Source organism: Mus caroli, unplaced genomic scaffold (genome assembly GCF_978045245.1).
Source record: "Mus caroli unplaced genomic scaffold, Mus_caroli_1 scaffold_6, whole genome shotgun sequence".
In the NCBI taxonomy this organism is placed as follows: Eukaryota; Metazoa; Chordata; class Mammalia; order Rodentia; family Muridae; genus Mus; species Mus caroli.
In genome coordinates this window covers 135004834-135025984 of record NW_028227261.1, presented here as the reverse complement: position 1 = coordinate 135025984, position 21151 = coordinate 135004834, and the positions used below count along the sequence as shown (strand labels likewise).

Sequence of the window (21151 nt, the reverse complement as noted above, 5' to 3'; positions counted from 1 at the left end):
TGAGTAGAGATTTAGTTTTATACAGTGACTATTACAGAACACACTCATCTTGTCATCCCGATAATGCCCAATCTATTCACCTACTATCCTTTGGCACTGATAACTCCCTGAATGCCTCTCTTGTTTTTTCTACACTATAAAACCTTATACAATTTTCCACCTCCAGATGGAATGCCAAACGTCTATGTAGCTCTATCACACCTTCCCACTGTCTTCAGCGTTCCTGCATGAGAGCTTGTTTGGAGATTCTAGAAGAAAGGGATTACGATTATATACCCCATGCAAAGGAAGAATCCTTATGTGTCAGGGGAAGTTTTCCTCTTCTACCAAGGGCACAGCTTCAGAAGGGACACAGAATGATGAGGGATGATGGAGAAAGTCACCTATCTAGTGATCAATGGGCTGACAGGTGTTTTAGTCAGACAACCTTCAAATGTGGTTCCTTGTGTTGAATGAAAAAGATGTTCATATTTTAAGTTTTTGGGTTTCCTGACAATTAACTCTGATAATTGTTTATGAGCAAGTCCACGTTCTTAATCTTTTCTTTCTTTACTTATTTTCTTTCTTTGTCTGTCTTCCCCCACCCCCCTCTGTCTTTCTTGAGACAGGCTCTTGCCATGTAGTCTGTGCTCTCCTGACCAGAGACTGAACAGGTTTAGAGGGTCTAGACAACCCAGAGCACTAGGTGGATGGTCAAAAGGTTTTCCATACAATGTTAGAGAAGATTTCTATCAATTTGTTAACAGAGTAATAGTTCCTTTTCGACTTTACCTTAATTTGTGAAAACAAGGTCTCCGTGCACGAACACTGGAAACAATGGGAAAGTATGGGGAACTACATAGGTGCTTTGGCATTTCCTCTTCCGGTGGAAGGTTGTATGGAGTAATGTAGAAAAATCAAGATAGGCTTTTAGAGAATTGTCTGTGTCAAAGGCACAATAGTCAAACGTGGGCGTCTGCAAACACCAGGACTGGCAGAGTAACAATCCATATGAGGCAAGAAAGAAATCTGGTTCAACATTACTCAGTAGTTGGTTGTGCTTCAAACTTCTAGAGGCTGCTAGTGTCAGCTGGGCAGTTTATTTTAGGCATATTTAAGCACAGCATAATTCTGAGAAATTTTTTCTTATAATAATTAATTCGGTCCTGTGTGTACAACATGCTTATGACATTAGTGCACTGAAACTCTTGCAAAGTACACATGACCTCTTCCATAAGGATGGGTTCAAGTGACTGAGAAACAACGCTCAAGATAAACTATAGGGAGAATGATTGAGATAAACCTAGAAGCCTTAGGGAGTCACATATGGACTGGCCTCATAGCACAGAAGTCATCTAGTCTACTATCTTTGCTCCATATGACACTTCCCATAAAGATGGGTTCTATTGACTGAGAAACAATGCTCAGGATAAAGGTCTAGGGAGGAAGATTCTAAGGTAAATATTAAGATGTGGGGGCATCAGGTATGGCACTGGCTCCTACAGATAGCACCAGTCACCATGTTATTAACTACATCTATTCTCAGCCTTCTGTGTGGAACACAGGTTATACATCTCTTTCTTTGAGGAGACGAGCTGGTGTGTTTAACATTCCTGGTTTCCCTAGCACTTATCTGTGAGCACAAGGACTTCATGCTCTCCACGGGCAAATAGATTGGGCATTGTTAGGATAAGAAGATGATCTCAGGATCCTCCTGCCTCAGCATCCAGAGTACTAGGATTAAATAAGAGCAATCTAAACAAAAAGGGGGGTGGAGGGTAAAGGAGGAAAAAGAACTTGAAGACTGTAATTTCAGCAAGGTAATCAGCAGAGACTCAGTTGGTGATGCTGAACAAAGACTCTCAGAAAAGGAGGAGAGCAAGGCAAATGACTATACAAGTTTTGAGCAAGGGCAACACCAAGCTGGGAACAGTCAAACAGGAGGAAGGAAGTTGATATGGTTGGAATAGAAGTGCCAAGGAAATGACTCTCTGTACATGAATTTAGAAAAGTAAGGAGCAGGAAGGGTTATGCCGAGAGAAATGATGAAAATGAAAACTGTGAAGGGCTTAGTACACTGAGGGCTCCTATGGAGGAAGATTCATAAGAGTTGTGGCACTAAAAGGAATGAGAGAGGAAAGTAGATTGGTGTTGGAAATTGGAATACTTAACCTAAAAATAAGATAGTTTTTCCTTGATGTGGGTGTTTGGGAATGGGGGCTGGAGAGAGAGCTCCATGGTTAAGGGTCTGTATAGCTCTTGCAGGAGACCTGAATTTAGTTCCAGCACCCATATCCTGCTCATAAGAGTGCAACTCCAACTCCAGAGTCCTAACATCCTCTTATCACCTCCACAGGCACTTTCATTCACACAAACATGCCCACAAACAGACATATATGCACACATAATTTTAAAATAAAATAAAAATTAGAGGGAGGGGCTACTAAATATTTTAGATTGAACTATAGGGTAAGAATATACTAAAAGAGATATACTGTAATGTGATTGACATTCAAAGTTGAATATAAGAGGAGGGAAAACCATCTCAGAGCAGAAGGGACAGCTAGAGGTCATACCACCACTGGCAGAAACTCAGGAAGAGGAGATAAGCCCATACTTGACAGGACTGCAGAAGATGTAACACATGTTCTTTATGAAAGACAGGTTTTAGTTAGGATTAAAAATGGGGAGTTCAGAAAAACATAAATATACGGATTGTACTAACAAAAAAACTGGTTCTTGACAGAACAGGGGTTTAGGGCACTGCAGAGAAGTGGGCTATTAGTGTCAGAATATGAAGTGTAAAGAGGCCATGTGGGAGTGCACGGAATGAAGGCGTTAATGATCTGAGATCTGTGTGACAGAATGTGTCAACAGTCTGGATGGCACAAAGGATGTGTACTGTCTTTCAGAGGCCATTTGTGGGTCCCCATAAATGCCTGAAGGTGTGAACAAACAGCCCAGAGGACCTCACTTAGTCCTGCTTTGTTTCCACGTGCCTCCATTTTCTTATTAGATCAGAAGTTTGTGGATAATCAGAATTTTTTACTTTAAAAAATTCTTTTGTTGATTGCCAGTAGTGAGCTATCTATGCATGAAGAACTTTTTACAGGATGGTGGTTTGAATGAAAAGTATGTGTGTGTTTACGCATCTATGATCAGTCTTTAGTTTGTGGAAATATTTGGAAATAATTAGGAGGTATGGCCTTGCTGCTGTGTCATGGGGGCTGGGCTTTGAGGCTTCAAAAGCCCATGACATTTTGCTATTATGCCTGTGGATCAGTATACAATCTCGCAGCTACTGCTCCAGTGCCATGCCTGCCTGACTTCAGGCTGCTCTAATGGACTCAACCCATAGAACCCTGAGCCTTAAGAAACATTTTCTTTTATACAGTGCTTTTGTCATGGTGTCTATACACAGCAGTAGAAAAGTAACTAGATCAGGGGTGATGGTTGAAGAAAAGAGATTATTTCCTACCCATTTGTCCTTTGGAGAGTCCAAGAGCTCCCCAGCTCCTAGAATTCTGAGTCTGTCTCTAAAGACCAGATGCTTTCTATACCTGGTGCCATGTGAGTCTGCTAAGGAATCAAAGATCCTACTCTCCTAGCCCAAGCAGTACAAAGTCAAGGCTGCTTGAAATGCCTCACCTATCATTTCTTTGGAGGGGAAAATAGCTAAGTCAGTCACCAAGGTAATTTGCAAACTCCTGTGATTTTTTTCTGTGCAATTTGGCAACGGTAATGATTAGTGACAAGTGGCAAGGGCAAAGATCTTGTCATAAGCAAAATTGATATTCTAAATAGAGATCATATAATTACCAGACATGTGCCAGCCTCTGAGCCATGAAGGAATTGAGGAGATGGGTCCAGCTGATGATCTGATACAGAAGGCTTACAGCAAGACAAAGAATCTGAGAACAAACCCAGAACAAAGTGTGTGATCGAACAGCTGAGTCACACCCGATGGCAATGCTGCTAAACCCCTGGCTTGTGTGTCACCATGGCCGACTGAGCTCGGAAATAAGGTTCTCTAAAGCCTTTGAGCCTTGGGCCTGCTTCAATGACTAAAATGTAAGGTCCTCTAAGTCTTTCAAAATTACAAATATGCCAACCCTGAAGCCGATTCAACATTATTACCCTGTTACCCTTCCCCAAAGACTGAACCCTCTGTTGTCCAGGGTGCCCTTAGGATGAAATCACACCAATCGCTCCCCTTTCTTTCTTTTCTCCCCTTTCTTTCTCCACTCCTTGATTACCTTTTCTCATAACTTTAAAAAAATTTTTTTAATTAGGTATTTTCCTCATTTACATTTCCAATGCTATCCCAAAAGTCACCCATACCCCCCACACACACACACACACTCCCCTACCCACCCACTCCCACTTCTTGGCCCTGGTGTTCCCCTGTACTGAGGCATATAAAGTTTGCAAGACCTATGGGCCTATCTTCCCACTGATGGCCAACTAGGCCATCTTCTGATACATATGCAGCTAGAGACACGAGCTCCGGGGTTACTGGCTAGTTCATATTGTTGTTCCACCTATATGGTTGCAGATCCCTTTAGCTCCTTGGGTACTTTCTCTAGCTCCTCCATTGGGAGCCCTGTGATCCATCCAATAGCTGACTGTGAGCATCCACTTCTGTGTTTGCTAGGCCCCAGCATCGACTCACAAGAGACAACTATATCAGGGTCCTTTCAGCAAAATCTTGTTAGTGTATGCAATGGTGTCAGTGTTTGGAGGCTGATTATGGGATGGATCCCCAGATATGGCAGTCTCTAGATGGTCCATACTTTTGTCTCAGCTCCAAACTTTGTCTTGGCAACTCCTTCCATGGGTGTTTTGTTCCCAATTCTAAGGAGGGGCAAAGTGTCCACACTTTGGTCTTCGTTCTTCTTGAGTTTCATGTGTTTAGCAAATTGTATCTTATATCTTGGGTATTCAAAGTTTCTGGGCTAATATCAACTTATCAGTGAGTACATATCATTTGAGTTCCTTTGTGATTGGGTTACCTCACTCAGGATGATGCCCTCCAGGTCCATCCATTTGGCTAGGAATTTCATAAATCCATTCTTTTTAATAGCTGAGTAGTAATCCATTGTGTAAATGTACCACATTTTTTGTATCCATTCCTCTGTTGAGGGGCATCTGGGTTCTTTCCAGCTTCTGGCTATTATAAATAAGGCTGCTATGAACATAGTGGAGCATGTGTCTTTTTTACCAGTTGGAACATCTTCTGGATATATGCCCAGGAGAGGTATTGCAGGATCCTCCGGTAGTACTATGTCCAATTTTCTGAGGAACCACCAGACTGATTTCCAGAGTGGTTGTACAAGCTTGCAATCCCACCAACAATGGAGGAGTGTTCCTCTTTCTCCACATCCTCGCCAGCATCTGTTGTCACCTGAATTTTTGATCTTAGCCATTCTGACTGGTGTGAGGTGGAATCTCAGGGTTGTTTTGATTTGCATTTCCCTGGTGATTAAGGATGCTGAACATTTTTTCAGGTGCTTCTCAGCTATTCGGTATTCCTCAGGTGAGAATTCTTTGTTTAGCTCTGAGCCCCATTTTTTAATGGGGTTATTTGATTTTCTGGAGTCCACCTTCTTGAGTTCTTTACATATATTGGATATTAGTCCCCTATCTGATTTAAGATAGGTAAAGATCCTTTCCCAATCTGTTGGTGGCCTTTTTGTCTTATTGAAGGTGTCTTTTGCCTTACAGAAGCTTTGCAGTTTTATGAGGTCCCATTTGTCAATTACAGCACAAGCCATTGTTGTTCTATTCAGGAATTTTTCCCCTGTGCCCATATCTTTGAGGCTTTTCCCCACTTTCTCCTCTATAAGTTTCAGTGTCTCTGGTTTTATGTGAAGTTCCTTGATCCACTTAGATTTGACCTTAGTACAAGGAGATAGGATCAATTCGCATTCTTCTACATGATAACCACCAGTTGTGTCAGCACCATTTGTTGAAAATGCTGTCTTTCTTCCACTGGATGGTTTTAGCTCCCTTGTCAAAGATCAAGTGACCATAGGTATGTGGGTTCATTTCTGAGTCTTCATTTCTATTCCATTGGTGTACTTGTCTGTTGCGATACCAGTACCATGCAGTTTTTATCACAATTGCTCTGTAGTACAGTTTTAGGTCAGGCATGGTGATTCCACCAGAAGTTCTTTTATCCTTGAGAAGAGTTTTTGCTATCCTAGGTTTTTTGTTATTTCAGATGAATTTGCAGATTACTCTTTCTAATTCGTTGAAGAATTGAGTTGGGATTTTGATGGGGATTGAATTGAATCTGTAGATTGCTTTTGGCAAGATAGCCATTTTTACTATATTGATCCTGCCAATCCATGAGCATGGGAGATCTTTCCATCTTCTGAGTTCTTCTTTAATTTCTTTCTTCAGAGACTTGAAGTTCTTATCATACAGATCTTTCACTTCCTTAGTTAGAGTCACGCCAAGGTATTTTATATTATTTGTGACTATTGAGAAGGGTGTTGTTTCCCTAACTTCTTTCTCAGCCTGTTTATTCTTTGTGTAGAGAAAGGCCATTGACTTGTTTGAGTTAATTTTATATCCAGCTACTTCACCGAAGCTGTTTATCAGGTTTAAGAGTTCTCTGGTGGAACTTTTAGGGTCACTTATATATACTATCATATCATCTGTAAAAAGTGATATTTTGACTTCTTCCTTTCCAATTTGTATCCCCTTGATCTCCTTTTGTTGTCTAATTGCTCTGGCTAGGACTTCAAGTACAATGTTGAATATGTAGGGAGAAAGTGGGCAGCCTTGTCTAGTTCCTGATTCTCACCATTTATTTTGCTGTTGGCTACTGGTTTGCTGTAGATTGCTTATGTCATGTTTATTCAACAAATGATTTTTTTTCCCACATTTAAAACATTCTTTAATGGGTAATGTTTCTATCACAGGTGTAGGTCAGCTGCTGTGTAAGTGGGCTCCTGATGCAAAGGATGATTTCAGCCAAGTTTTGTCTCTTCTGTGTGTCTGTCCTTCCACCATGTTGTGAAATAGCAAAGGCCTCTCTAGAAGCCTGCAGCAGGCTCTTGAGCTTGCCAGCCCAGGTTTTTTATAAATTATTCTACTGGGGTGGTTTTTAATGTTACCCCAAATAAGACTAATTTTCTGTTTATCTCTAACTTTTTCTTTTGTGTGTATGGTAATATGAGTTTTTGAACAAGTGTTTGCATGACACATAGAGCAGAGGAGACCATATGTCCTTCAGCTGTTGACCACAATCCCCAGCAAGCCCACATCTGTTCCCTCCCGTGCTGACGTTAAGCCTGCATGGCCACATCTGGCTTTTTACTTGGGTACAGGTGTCTGAACTCAGGTATTCAAGCTTATATACCAAGTGGTCTTACCCACTGAGCCACTTCCCCAGCTCCATTTTCTACTGTTTTGGTAAGATGTAGAGACACAAAAATGAAAACCAAAACAGCTATGTTACATCAAGAGTAACTTTATTTAAAAGGAACTCACACGGAAAATTTATTTAATATAAACTTATGTATTTAGTAAGTTATGCACATACTGCTCACAATTCCACCCAGCTGTTATCTTACATCACCTTCATGAAAAATAGCCTAGAGAGCATTCTGGAAGATGGCTTTCTAGTATGAAATGAAAAGGCAAGGCCAGGCACATAAAACAAAGCAGCAGAGATCAGTGAGGCCCTGGGTCTACTCTGGGAAAGCTGACAGAGCCTTGTCTAAAGTGAATACTAGTAAATTCATCAGAAGATTTAAAATGTTAATGGTCTTAAACAAATCAATCTTAAACAGAAAATAAGGTGACTAGACCAGTACAAATACTATTTCTGAATATCTGTATGTGAGAAATTGTATGTCTATGCACAGCATGGCCACATACATATGTCGATGTTCTTTAAGAATGACTGGCATTTGTTCAAATAGTGGCACAAAAGGAAAAATAAGTATTTGAGTATAACCCACTATAAAGTAGTATGGAATGAAGGTTGAGTGCTGAAACAAAGAATTTATAAAATGATAATCTAGAAGTTGGGAATGCTTTTATTTCAAATTGCAGAAAACTATGAATTACTTTAATTTGCCAGAATCACAGCTCCTATGAATGACATTTATAAAACTTGATCAAGACGAGTCATTTAAAGAAAAACTGTTTTAAAAAGAAAAAATGCAGGTAAACCAGAATACGAAAGAAACCGTGAAAGACCAAACAGCAGAAACAAGATGGCTACCACATGGAGAAGGAGATGGGCCTGCAGTTCTGAGTACCCTCTGGGCTGAGCAAGCCCAGTGAGCCTTGCTTCAGAGCCAAAAAGCCCCACTCCTACCATTAACATACAGAGAATCTAATGCATTTCTGGGCTGGCTTCCTCTGTATGCAAAAGAAAGTCCTAAAAGCCACTGTGACATCTTCTCAAGCACAGAGAACTGAAACTGAGTCTGTGGAATAATAATGGTTTCAAATGAGAAAAAAATGAAAAAAATATCAGATTTCGTTACTTTACTGATAACGGAATTGTTACTACTGAGTCATGCTATAGAGCCCATGTGGGCCATGGTCCCATAGGCAGCCATGTAACTGACCGGAAAAAAAACCAACAACAGTACAGCTTTCTAATGAACAATGGCCAAAGATTAATTCAAAACCAAATGTGTAATGAATCTGAGGTGTTTCTGGCAGGGCTTGCCATGTTGTATCACTCAACTTCACTGCAGCCTTGGTTGTCATAGACAGCAGGTGCATTTTGCACTACACTGCTGCCATGTCACACAACAATAAACACTGCCTGAATACCTCAGCTCAGACTCAAGGTTACTTTATGCATTGTGATTTAACGTGATTTTTACTGTGCATACTCAGGTTTAGCATAAATACTAAGTTACAGAAAAGAAAGACTTATATTTTCCCGTCACTCTAAATCAAGTCAATATCCAATCAATAGATTTCTAGATTGTATTATGCTAGAAAGTTTGATTTCAAAAATTGTCAACATTTGTTTCATTAAAAAGAAAGCAAACTTTAAATGTGTTTTGGCTTAGGATGACGATAGCATTTCCAACTTCTGAAACACCTCTAAACACTGATGGCATTTTGTACTATGTATTTATGTGAAAAAAGGTTCTAAGTATTGGCAATCAAATATCAAAATATCAACCAACTCTGAAGTACATTAAAGATGCTCTATGTACTTCAATATGAAATAGTCAGTTGAGATTTAGATCTTATATAAAAACAAACAAGCATACTCACCTTAGCAGTAGGCAAATATGCTTTCATCTTTAATAAATGGTAAAACTGTAAGTCTAACAAAAATTGTTAACTTTGTTTTGTGTGTGTGTATGTGCACTCTCTCTCTCTCTCTCACACACACACGCACTCAAGCAGGTCCTCACGGAAGGCAGAGGAAGGAGACTATCAGATGCTCTGAAGCTGGAGTTACAGCCAAGTAGAGCTGCCTGCTGTATGTGCTGGGAACCAATAGGTTCTCTGCAAGAGAACTATTAACCTGGAGCCATATCTCCAGGTGTCTAAAATAAAAGTCTTTTAATTTACTTGCAATGATTGATTTGTATACCTATCATAAATACTAGTTTGTATTTAAGCTGGGGTTACAGTGGGTTACATAAAAATTTCTTGGGTAAAGGAATACTCAAAATGAAAATAAATTTTAAGAAACCCTGCTATATAGAGGTGCGTTGCTTCAGATTAACAGCAATATCCAGAGGCAAATTACCCAGGTGGGAAGGAGGCAACTGCTCTCAGGGCTAGGCAAACAAGACAGGTGGATCTTCTCTGAGCCTGACCTCAGCAGGAAGCTGTTTCTGAGAAGCCTGCAGAAAACAACGACTCAGGCAGTGGTGGCAGGACTCAGAAACACGGGCAGGAATGCTGACTGGTACTGTGGACACTTAGGGATATGTGATGAATACACAATTCTGTTAAATTGGAGATAATTGGCCACTGCATAGATAGGCAAAGTATTTGACATCCAGACCCTTAGGCAAATGTTATAGAAATCTATTCCAAAAATGTGTGCTCACTAGACAGTATGTTCTACAGAGTAAAGTTAAAATAATTCAATTCTTCAAAACAATAAGTTCACTCTATGTAAATGTAGCAGCTAGAAGAGAGTTTGTATATGCTGTTTTTTCTTTTCTTTTTTTAAAATCTTAATATCAGGCTTTATGCCTAACAGAATTCTGGATGTAGGAAATAGTATATTATTGAAATGAAAAATGGAATTTTGATTAATAAATAACTAGAATTATAAGCTTAACAAAAACAATAATACTATTTTAAATGGCAAAAATATCTAAATAAATCTATATAAATCAATCACAGGACAAGAAAAAAATTACAAACTTTTGTAATTATACCATTACTTAGAAAAAAACTGTATTTCTCAATTACTTATTTTTCTTTGTTATTCTGAAACATATTCTCATTGGTTAGCTGGCTGGCCTGGAATTAACTATGTAAGTGGGTTGGCTTGTGCTGGCCCTCATGTCTCTGCCTCCCAAATGCTCAGATGATGTGCCACCATGTCTGGCCTGCAACTCTGTTTGAATTTTCACCTTAAATGTTTGGTCCTCAAAGCTTTAGTGAACAAAGCAATCCTATTCACTTAGTCAACCTACACTGGTCTAATCACGTGGCCTCTGGGATGACTTATCATTTGATGCCCACAGAAGTTTGAGTGTCTTGTTTACTCAGTAAAGCGAAGGCCATATATGTACAAGACTTCACAGTGAAAAGATTTCAAAAGGCAATAAAAATGTCTTGTCTACAAGGAGCTCTCCACTGGTTGAGTGTACATTTTCAAAACAGAGTAAGCCGATTGGTTTTCATAAACAACCATGTGAAAACACAGCTTGTACACTGTAGCACTGCAGCATAGAAAGAGACAGAATAGAGTCACAGGTACAAACTCAGTACCTCACTTAAGGAGCTCTCTCAGTCACAGTATGGACATTGACTTGCAAAATATTTACTATAAACAGTATAGTAACCTGTATACCACTTCATCCTGTAAATCCCCATTCACTCCACTGGCAACACTTAAAAAATGGCATTTCATTATAGAAAGTAGACAATAAACAAACATACATCACTTTTCCCACATTAAGTTCAATTCCAAACAGCACTCTTGTAATTTCTATAAATCACTAACAATCACTGAATACACTGAGCAGAAATGGACTTGCTACTGTCCTCTTCAAAAAGTATAAAATGGATGCTTTAAACAGATAGAATATATACAAAAAGCTAGGTTTACATCATATACCCTGGGGGTAAAAAGCGCAGATGGCAGATACATCATTCTGTGTAAGATATGGCATTGCTCCACACAGCTTTTGAAATCCTGTAGCTGTCCTGGCTCCTCTACTTCACAGCTGGGTTTTTGGGAGGAAGGAGTTTGTATGTGTTGAAGTAGCCTACCACCTGCTGGGGAATCTCTGCCAAGACACACTGAGCAAGGGCTTCTTTTGGAGCCTTGAAGAAAAACAAAATCATAGTTATTATTACAAACTGGACGTCTGCTGGCTTGTTTGTTGTTTGTCGTCTGTAGCTCAAGCTGACCTTGAACTCACTATGCAGCCAAGTATGAGCCTGAACTATCCATCCTCCTCCCTCAACCTACGAAGTGCCAGGACTGCAGACAAATACAACCACATTTGACTGACTACTGGCTGTTTGATAAAAGACTAGAAATAACTCAGCAGTCATTAAACTGCAGCAATTCCCGATCTCTAGGCTTGTACCTTTGAACTTACAGAGATCTGCCTGCCTCTGCTTCCCAAGTCCTTGATCTCTTTCTTGCCTCTGTTTGCTGAAAGCTGAGACTCTCATGACAGCATGTTAGGTATGTGCTAACATGCAAAGCCTATTTTTTTTTAAATGCATCTTCATCTTTTCCCTTTTCTGAATATCACTGTACTAAAAGATTATTCTATTTGTACTTAATGACTTTATATTAGACATATGAAAAGTTTATTAGTTATTCTCATGACTACTAAACTCAACCCTCATTTTAATGACCGATAAGCTCTAGTAATATAGGATAGTTTTAGAAGAAGTTCTGGTCATCAGTCACTATTCTGAAAGTGGCATGCAAAAATCTGTATGAAACACAGTATGAGATTACAACAGTGGCATAGGTTTAAACAGAATTGATTCTGAATGCTTCTTTTCCCAAGCAATGCTCACGTAAGACTATCAGCCTTTGTAGAAGCACCAGAAACTGCTTTTAAAGTCTGTTCATAAGTATCTCATCATAAGGATATACCATCGTTTTCTTAATCATTTACCTGTTGAATGTCATTTGGGTTATCTCTAGCTCTTATCTATTATACGTAGAGCTAAAACATTTACATATAGGTTTTTATTTTTGGTTTTCTGCATGTGGATATAAGACTGTGTTTCATATATCATTATACATTAAATTCTTCTGTGTTCCTCTCAAAATAGTCATTCTGGTCTATCTACACTAGGAATTCCTAGGCAGCATGGAGACTTTGTCAAGCATTCAAAAATCAAGTAAAAATACAGAAGAATGCAGGCAAGAAGCTGAGTGACTCAGAAGAATCAATCTTAATTTACAAAAAAGGTCAACCCTATAGTTCATATACAGTATAACTTTCCATTTCTGTAAACTCTTTCTTCCCCATGTTGCCATAAGCCATGGCATTTTATCTCAGCAAGAATAAAACAAAAAGGGGATCCACCCCATAAACAACCACCAAATCCAGACACTAGGCACATGCCAACAAGAGCCTGATGACAGGAGCCTGATATAGCTGTCTCCTGCGAGGCTCTGCCAGTGCCTGGCAAATACAGAAGTGGATGCTCACAGTCATCCGTTGGACGAAGCACAAGGTCCCCAATGAAGGAGCCAGAGAAATACCCAGGGAGCTGAAGGGGACTGAAGCCCCATAGAAGGAACATCAATATGAACTAACCAGTACCCTCAGAGCTCCTTGGAACTATACCACCAATCAAAGAAAACACATGGTGGAACTTGTGGCTCTAGCTATATCTGTAGCAGAGGATGGTCATCAATGGGAGGAGAGGCCCTTGGTCCTGTGAAGGCTCGATGCCCCAGTGTAGGGGAATGCCAAGACCTGGAATGGGAGTGGGTGGGTTGGGAAACAGGGGGAAGGGGGTGGGAATAGGGGATATTCCGAGGGGAAACTAGGAAAGGGGATAACATTTGAAATGTAAATAAAAAATATCTAATGATAAATAAATAAATAAATAAATAAAACAAAAGAAAACCCAAAAATTCCTAAGATAGTATCCACATTCATCCTCTGCGCTTCTTGACTATGGATGTATTGAACCAGATACGGCAATCTCCTTCTGCCATGCCTTTCCCATTGTAATGGACTACTAGCTGAAGTAAACTTTTCCCTCCTCAAGTTGCCTTTGCTAGATTATTTTTATAACCAGGGGAAAAGAAATTAATACAAAAGTAACAAAAAATCTTTACATATTCATAGCAATATCATTTCAATAGTTTGTCACACAATTACAGCAAAGCACAAAAGATACAAAAATACCAAATCAGATTAGAACTCCCAATCAAAAGTAATCTGTATTTAAGTCAGTAAAAAATGGTACTCACATTCTGGAACTGTCTGAAAGGCACAAACTGAACAATATCTCTTATGGCCACCTCGCCTGATGGGGCACGGAGACTTCCACCATCACCATCTAGAAACTCCATGGCACTGAAGTCAGCTCCCCCAACTCCCACAATGATGATAGACATGGGCAGCTTGGCTGCATTGACGATTGCCTGTCTGGTTTCATCAAGGTCTGTGATCACGCCATCAGTGATGATTAAGAGCACAAAGTATTGCTATCAAAAAAAGAAAACACATCTGCTGAGCAGGTCAAGGTCAGACAGCAAGAGGAATGATCTAGGTTAATGAGTCATCTGTCTCACTCATTTCCTTAAAAGCCTGCTAGGATTTCATCTGCATAAAATATTCTCTAATTCTCTGATGACAAGGATCAACTCTGAAAAACTGAAGATTCATTAGAAGTGTAGCACACCACAGAATACGCTGAAAAAAGACACAGGAGACATCTAACTATTAAAGACAAACCTCTCAAGAAAGCAGAGGAAGAAACATTCATTAACTGGAACCACTAAACATGTCAAAGATGGTAGCAAGGAAGCAAACAGCTACTCAGGTCTCAACAGACCCCAAACTTCTGCAGAAGGATTATCTAGCCAGCTAAAACACATGCTTTATAATATTGTCTTCTTTGATGACACTTTTCAGAGTAGTAAAATGTCACATAAAATTGTGGCTTTATTCTTTGGGGGCCAGTTAAATCGAGGACAGGAGTATGCTTTTTGACAGGAACTTATAGGTATGAGAGTATTTTCTCTGACCTGGGCACTGTGTACTTTACATGAATTATCTTTTTCAACACCTGCACAGGGGGCTCCCCACAATGCCTATCCCTACTTCATAATGTATTGAGAACCTTGATACCCAACATCTGACTAGTAATGGTCAGCTAATTCAAACCTCTGTAGCATCGTAAGTGTTACAACACCAGCAACTGGTAAAAGTATTCAAAGCCCTTCATGTGAAGAGTGTTTCTAAAAGTTTTAAAATAACTTTTTACAAAAAAAGTAAATATAGACTTTTTAAAAAGATTTTTGGTAGAATCTAAGCAAATTACTTCCAAGTCAGAGAAATGATTAGTAAAAGCAAGCATTATTTTGTTTTAGTGATCATTAATAGCAATAGATACTGCTCCCAAACTAATGCTGAATATACCATAACTTTTTACTCTTGATAAACTCAATAAACGACAGTATGGCAACCAGAAAGAAATACCACCCATATCCTTCCTGTCCCAAGCCTAGACACTTACAGAAGCTGTCTGCTGTTGTGTGGCTGCAGCTGCAAACCTGGCCACATGATTTATAATTGGAGAAAAATTAGTTGGTCCATAGAGTCTTATCTGGGGAAGACAGGTCCGATAAGCCTCTATAATGCCTTGGATTCCTACATCAAAGAAAACAGTATTAAAAATCCTCAAATAAAATTTGTTAACCCACAGTACTAGGAACCAGTTATATACATGTCAGGTCTGGTGAATAATGCCTATTATCCCAGCTCTAGGGAGACTGAGTTGGAAGTACTGAGATACCTTGACTATAGTGAGTCCATATTACAAACAGAAAAGAAAAAGAAATAACAACAATATAGTCAAAACCCAATCAAAACAACACAGCACGTTGACTAGGGAAAAGTCCAATACTCAAGAGTTCTTCATGGCTATGCTTCATTATAAAGAGCTCAAAACACAGCTCCTCCACGCAGAAAGCATTCATTCTCTTCTCAGATAGGACTCCTATATTTATGCTTAATTTTGATGTATTTTTGATGGGGTCAGGGGCAGCAGCTTACAACGGATAAGCTAAGAGGAACACTCATCTGCACATGTGGTCAAAGTTCTATAAAAATATATGGTTATAAGGCTGATTAATTCTAATTAATTAGATGATATAAATTACCTATTAATTAGGTCAGGCACAGTATAGTTGGCAGCATTAATTTTAAATATTCACACATAGATAGTTTCCTGAATTTTGCCATAGAACTGTAAATAGTTTATGAGGTACTGGCCTTGGGCCTGCCAGTCTTATTAATAGCAAGTTGAACAGGCTAAGAAACTTGGACGGCTGGGTGAGGTGTTAGATGTACAGTCTCAGCACTTAGGAGACTGAGGAAGGAAGATGACACAGTTATAGCCTGGGGTTTATGACAACAGCCTATTTACTATAAAGAGAAAGAGAGAGAGAGAGAGAGAGAGAGAGAGAGAGAGAGAGAGAGAGAGAGAGAGAGAGAGAGAGAAATATGGAAAAGAGTTGTGATCTAACTACAAGTCAAATGAGCCAGGAGCAAACATGCCACTCTTAGGCACTGAGGTGAAAGACATTTCTGTGAAAACAGCATGGCTGGTGAGATGACTAGCAGCACCCTGGTGACAGCACTCTCTACAACCAAGTATCCTAGGTACTCAGTGACAGCACCCTGGTGACAGCATTCTCTACAACCAAGTATCCTAGGTACTCAGTGACAGTTCAGGATGCAGGCAAATGTGAGAAATCTTAAAGAATCCTGAACTAACAGAAACTTTTCTATAGTACCTTTTAAAAAGTTTATTTTCTTCCTTTAGCCTATTTTAAATTGCTATTTACTTATGTTTGTGTGGTATACATGTGTGGTACATGCAAGTGAGTGTGAGGGAATACTGTGCAAGCAGCAAGCCTGGGAAGGCTGACATGATGCATCTGTGAGGAGTCACTGCTTCTCTGAAAGCTCTCTCCAAAGGCTTTAATGCAGAACTACTCATTTAATGGAGCGTTTATGTAAAGTCAATTTACATGTGAAACTGCCTTCATTCTTAGGCTGCTCTCTAGTGCCGCATTCCTAAGACGGTGAATGGTTTGGTTCCACTAGGATTCCAGAGGTAGAAGTTTACTTTTCATCCTCATGCTGATTCCCCTGTAATTACCTTCACCACTGCAGTTAACAACCTGGGGCGACTTCTGCACTGCTTACAACAGAAGTTTAACTTGGCACAAAATGTTATTTAGAAATGAACTGCAGTTCTAACCTGCAAGAAAAAGACCCGAATGAGGCTCTCCTCAGGCTTGTATTTACTTACCATTGCAATAGGGGTTCGATGGGTTAAAGTTCATTGGAAATTCATGAGATACCTGTCAAAAGGAGACAGGGTTAATGAGGCCTGTTTGCTAGTTCAGAATAAAGCTTTCAATGGAGCTTGCCTCTTACCTGCCATTGAGGGGGCACCTGAGCTCCAAAGCCAAAAGCTGGAAACATTTTATCACTAAAAAAAGGAAAAAGAAAGCACGTAAACCAATGTTTGCTAAAGAAAGCACTTTATATTTATTCACAATAAAAGTCGTATGAGCTTATATTTAAAAGAATTCAAAGTCATAGAAAAAATTACCTAGCACTATCTATACTAAATGCCGATGCCAATACTGGAAAACTCACTTTAAATGTTTTTCTGTCCATTAAAAAAGGAAATATCTACACAGATTTTTTTGGGGGGGGTATAAGTGCATAAGTGGTATACAAGTATGATATTCGCCTGAGTGTGTGCCCCTGTACAAAAGCCTATGAGAACCAGAGGAAGATATACAGTGCCTTCCCCTATTGCGCTCCACCTTAATGCCTTGAGAGCAGGTCTTCCACTGAACTGGAAGTCTGCGATTCTGGCTCTCTGCCTGCCTCTGCTCCCTCACAGACTGGTTACCACATGTGCAGCCACAGCCAGCATTTTAGACGAGTGCTAGGGATTTGAACTCAGGTCCCAATGCTTTCACAGCACGAGGTCTTACCCTCTGACCATCTCCCATAGCCCTTTGTATACATCTTATAAAAATACAATTCATGGGCTGAGAGATGGCTTAGTGATTAAAGAGAACTTGTTCTTGCAGAGGACCTGGGTTTAGTACCCAGCACCTGCCCATCTGGTGGCTAGAACCATCTACAAGTCAAGTTCCAGGGAAGCTGATGCCTCTTTAGATGGGACAAGCTTCTGCACACATGTGGCGCGCATACATACACTAATGCACACATATACACACGAAGTAAATAAATGAAATAAAATTTATGTCTCATAAACTACTATTTTCTCTTTAAGCCTTGTGCATTACTTCCTGAACAAATATGAATCATCCCCATCCCCACCCCACACGCCCCTGGCAACAGAAAGAAAAGCCAGTTTTTCTTTTCCTTTTTAAAGATAGATAGAAAGTACCAGAGACCTGGAAGGTGAGACTCAAAAGGAGAGAGCCCTTAGATGGAATGCCCTACACTGGGGAGAGGAAACTCGTAAAGCCCACTTCCAGTAGAAAGACAGGGCATCAAGTGGAGGGGTGAGGTTGCCATCCCACAGTCAAAAACTCTGACCAGAATTGTTCCTGCTTGAAAGAACTGCAGGGACGAAAATGGACAAGAGAGGAAAGGAGGTTCAGTGACCAGCCCAAATTGGGATCCATCTCAAGGGGAGGCTCCAAGGCCTGATACTATTACTGATGCTATGGTGTGCTTACAGACAGGGGCCTACCATGGCCACCCTCCGAGAGGCCCAACTGACTGAAATGGATGCAGACACTCACACCCAACCAATGGACTAAAGTCAGGGACCCCTGTGGGAAGCTGAGGAGGAGGGCGACTCCATAGGAAGGCCAGCACCCTCAACTAACCCAGACCCCTGAGATCGCTCTGACACTGAGCTACCAACCAGGCAGCATATACAAGCTGCTTTAAGGCCCACAACACATATACAGCAGAGAACTGCCTAGTCTGGACTCAGAGGGAGAGTATAGTTCTATACTTGAGCTTTGCAATAAATTTTAAGAACTGCTAAAGCAAGGTTGAGAGATGGCTTAGAGGTTAAGAGCACTTACTGCTCTTGCAGAGAGCCCAGGTTTGGTCCCCAGTACCTACAGTCCTCATAAGGCCAGTTCCAGGAGATTCACCACCCTCTTCTGACCTTCACAGGCACTAGGCACACACATGGTTCACACACAGGCAAAACACTCACTCACATAAAGAAAATTAAAAACAAAATGAGAGAAATAAAATGGCTAGAGCAGATCCCCGTTTGCTTTCTCCTCCCTTTTATCTTTCCTTTAGAGAAATGTCTGGGCAGTTCTGGCTCCTTCTATCCTGAGAATTTTAAGACTTCTTTTATTTTAGTCTAAATTCTTTAGTAATTCTGACTCAAAGTGGCTAATTATAAAACAAATTTCATTTTACATCATCACCAAAAGATCTTTCCACTTAAAATAGTTTCTTCTTAGTTCTTCAGCATAATTTTTTAGTTTACCTTATTTAAAATCTGAGATGTCTTATAAAATTTGTATCTACTTATTATGACATGTACTGTGACCTTTATTTACTGTAATTGTTCGTGCATATAATTTCCTTAATTAGCTTAATCTGACAATATAGTATTATTGTTGCCGGTGAGTGTGAAGCTGATTTTTTCTTTATTCTGTATTTGCCTGTTTTTCTGAACTCTGGATACTTTCTAATTTTTAAAAAGTTAATTCACTTAGGTTTGAATATTTCCATTACATGTTTTTAAAAATTCATATGTGAAACTGCCCTGGTCTGGTACCACTTTCAAGGGTGGCTCTCTCATGAGCTGCTGATTGCCATGTACCACTCGTCCTCTCTCTAGACCAAGAAGATGATATTATTATTATTATTGTAATATTTTTAGTGGAATGGAGATTGGACTCAGGATTTTGCACAGGATTTGCTATGACTGAAAATATACCAGGACCGCAAAGCTATTCAAAATCTAACTATTGAAAATTCATTCAAAATACTTTGCAGTAATTAGGTTAAGATGTTCCTTAGCCTTGTCGAAAGGTCCAATTTAAAAATCACTTTCAGCAGAGTGTGGTGATGCACTTCCTTAATCCCAGCATTTGAGAGGGGAAAGTAGACAGACCTCTGGGATTTCAAGGCCAGGTTGGTGTATATACTCAGTTTCATTATCAAAAAAGACATATATATATGCTAGGAAACAATTATTATCAAAAGAAGACATGTATATATGCTAGGAAACAATTATTACTGTTTACAATATTATGACATCTAGATTTCAGTCACATATATAACTTACCCTAGTGATTAAAACTCTAAAGAAATCAGATCAAACATGATTCTTGCTGAATTCTCTCAACCATAAATGAAGAAGCTATACACAGCACATTTTAACTAGTTACAGCAAGATCGATGAGATCGAAGGGAAACACAGAGATAAATAAACAGATAAGGAAATCTGAGAAAACGCTGTTCTATCCTTCCCATCCTTGCACCTCTATTAGAACACTAGCTGATGAAACAGAAAGTGCCCTTTCAAAGGAGTTATGAAATGTGCACTTCAGTATTCCCAAAGTCATACTCACGCATCATAATCTTGAATTACCAATCCTACAGACCAGATGGCAGTCAGATACTCATTAACACCATTCGGGCTGATGTAATGCAAGGAGTCTGGAGAACTGGGGTCACCATTGGAGCCAGTGAAGTCTACTCCCACCTACCAAGAAACAACAGACAGGAGTTCTTACCAAAGAGAGGGCAGGGCTATCTATCTAAGCTTGAGGTCCAAGAAAGTTTCAAGATACAAGACCCCAAATCATCCCAGAACCTGTTACTGCCATCTCCTAACAAATGTCCACAGCATTTCTACAAACAACTGAACTGGATTTATCATGAAAACAACCTGTTCTTCTCTTTCCAGATTGAAGAATCATGAATCATTCATCCTATGAATGGCCCATATTAGGGGCTGTTCTTACATGCGTGTTTTCTATTCCGTAAATTACTGTAGGATAACCACTGGCTTATACATATCTATTTTCTCTAAAGAGGAGATCACTCATCAACTCACTAACTAAGTCAAACTTCCATGATAAACCTAGATGGTCCATGAGGAAGTCATAGGAAACAGATTGGGTAAATTTCATTACAGAGTCAGCCTGGCATTAAAGGAGTGCAGCAAAACAGAGTGGGAAGGCACCATTTAACAGCCTATGTTAGAAAACTTAGTGTTACTTACAGTAAAATTGAGCTGGCACCCTCCCATGATGTAGTCAAGAAATGTGCATTCTACAGTAATCTAAAAACAGAAATACACTGTTAAAACCAAACTCTCCAACTATACAAGAGAAATAAAAGGCTTCTTGGCACATGCACTTCAGAGTTTGTAAGCTGAATAGTACACGACATAAATATGTGGAAATCAACCTCACATTTAAGCATACACAACTCCTCCCTAAGTGTCAGGACAGATTTACTACAGCTTAAGTACAGCAGTATTAAGGTTAACATATCAGGATAAGGGCTCATAATGTGAGCTCCCCCCACCCCAGGGTTAATGATGGCTGAGGAAATGAGAGACATTTTCTTCAGGTGTCACCACCAGTATGCTGCCTGTGTTCCTGTTCATAACTAAGCAAACTCACTAAGACACACACACACACACACACACAAACACACACCAAGGGAGGGGCATAAAAGGAGACTAGATTGGAAGAAGAAGGACCAACAAGAGTGGGAAGACAAGAAAGGGTAATAGG

The 21151-nt window shown here is 39.8% G+C and overlaps 1 protein-coding gene across 2 annotated transcripts in view; it reads right to left on the bottom strand.

Moving 5' to 3' along the window:
• Window positions 1–7439: 7439 nt before the first annotated feature.
• Window positions 7440–21151, bottom strand: part of Cpne3 (copine 3) — a 54856-nt gene continuing 41144 nt past the window's right edge. For both annotated transcript variants that reach the window (XM_029476120.2, XM_021160186.3), the window contains exons 10-16: window positions 20632–20691; window positions 19976–20109; window positions 16815–16869; window positions 16687–16738; window positions 14884–15017; window positions 13613–13849; window positions 7440–11481 (exon numbers count right to left, since the gene is read on the bottom strand). In XM_029476120.2, coding sequence (XP_029331980.1) covers window positions 11371–11481; window positions 13613–13849; window positions 14884–15017; window positions 16687–16738; window positions 16815–16869; window positions 19976–20109; window positions 20632–20691 — 783 coding nt within the window. In that variant the 3' untranslated portion in view covers window positions 7440–11370. The remainder of the gene's footprint in view (window positions 11482–13612; window positions 13850–14883; window positions 15018–16686; window positions 16739–16814; window positions 16870–19975; window positions 20110–20631; window positions 20692–21151) is intronic.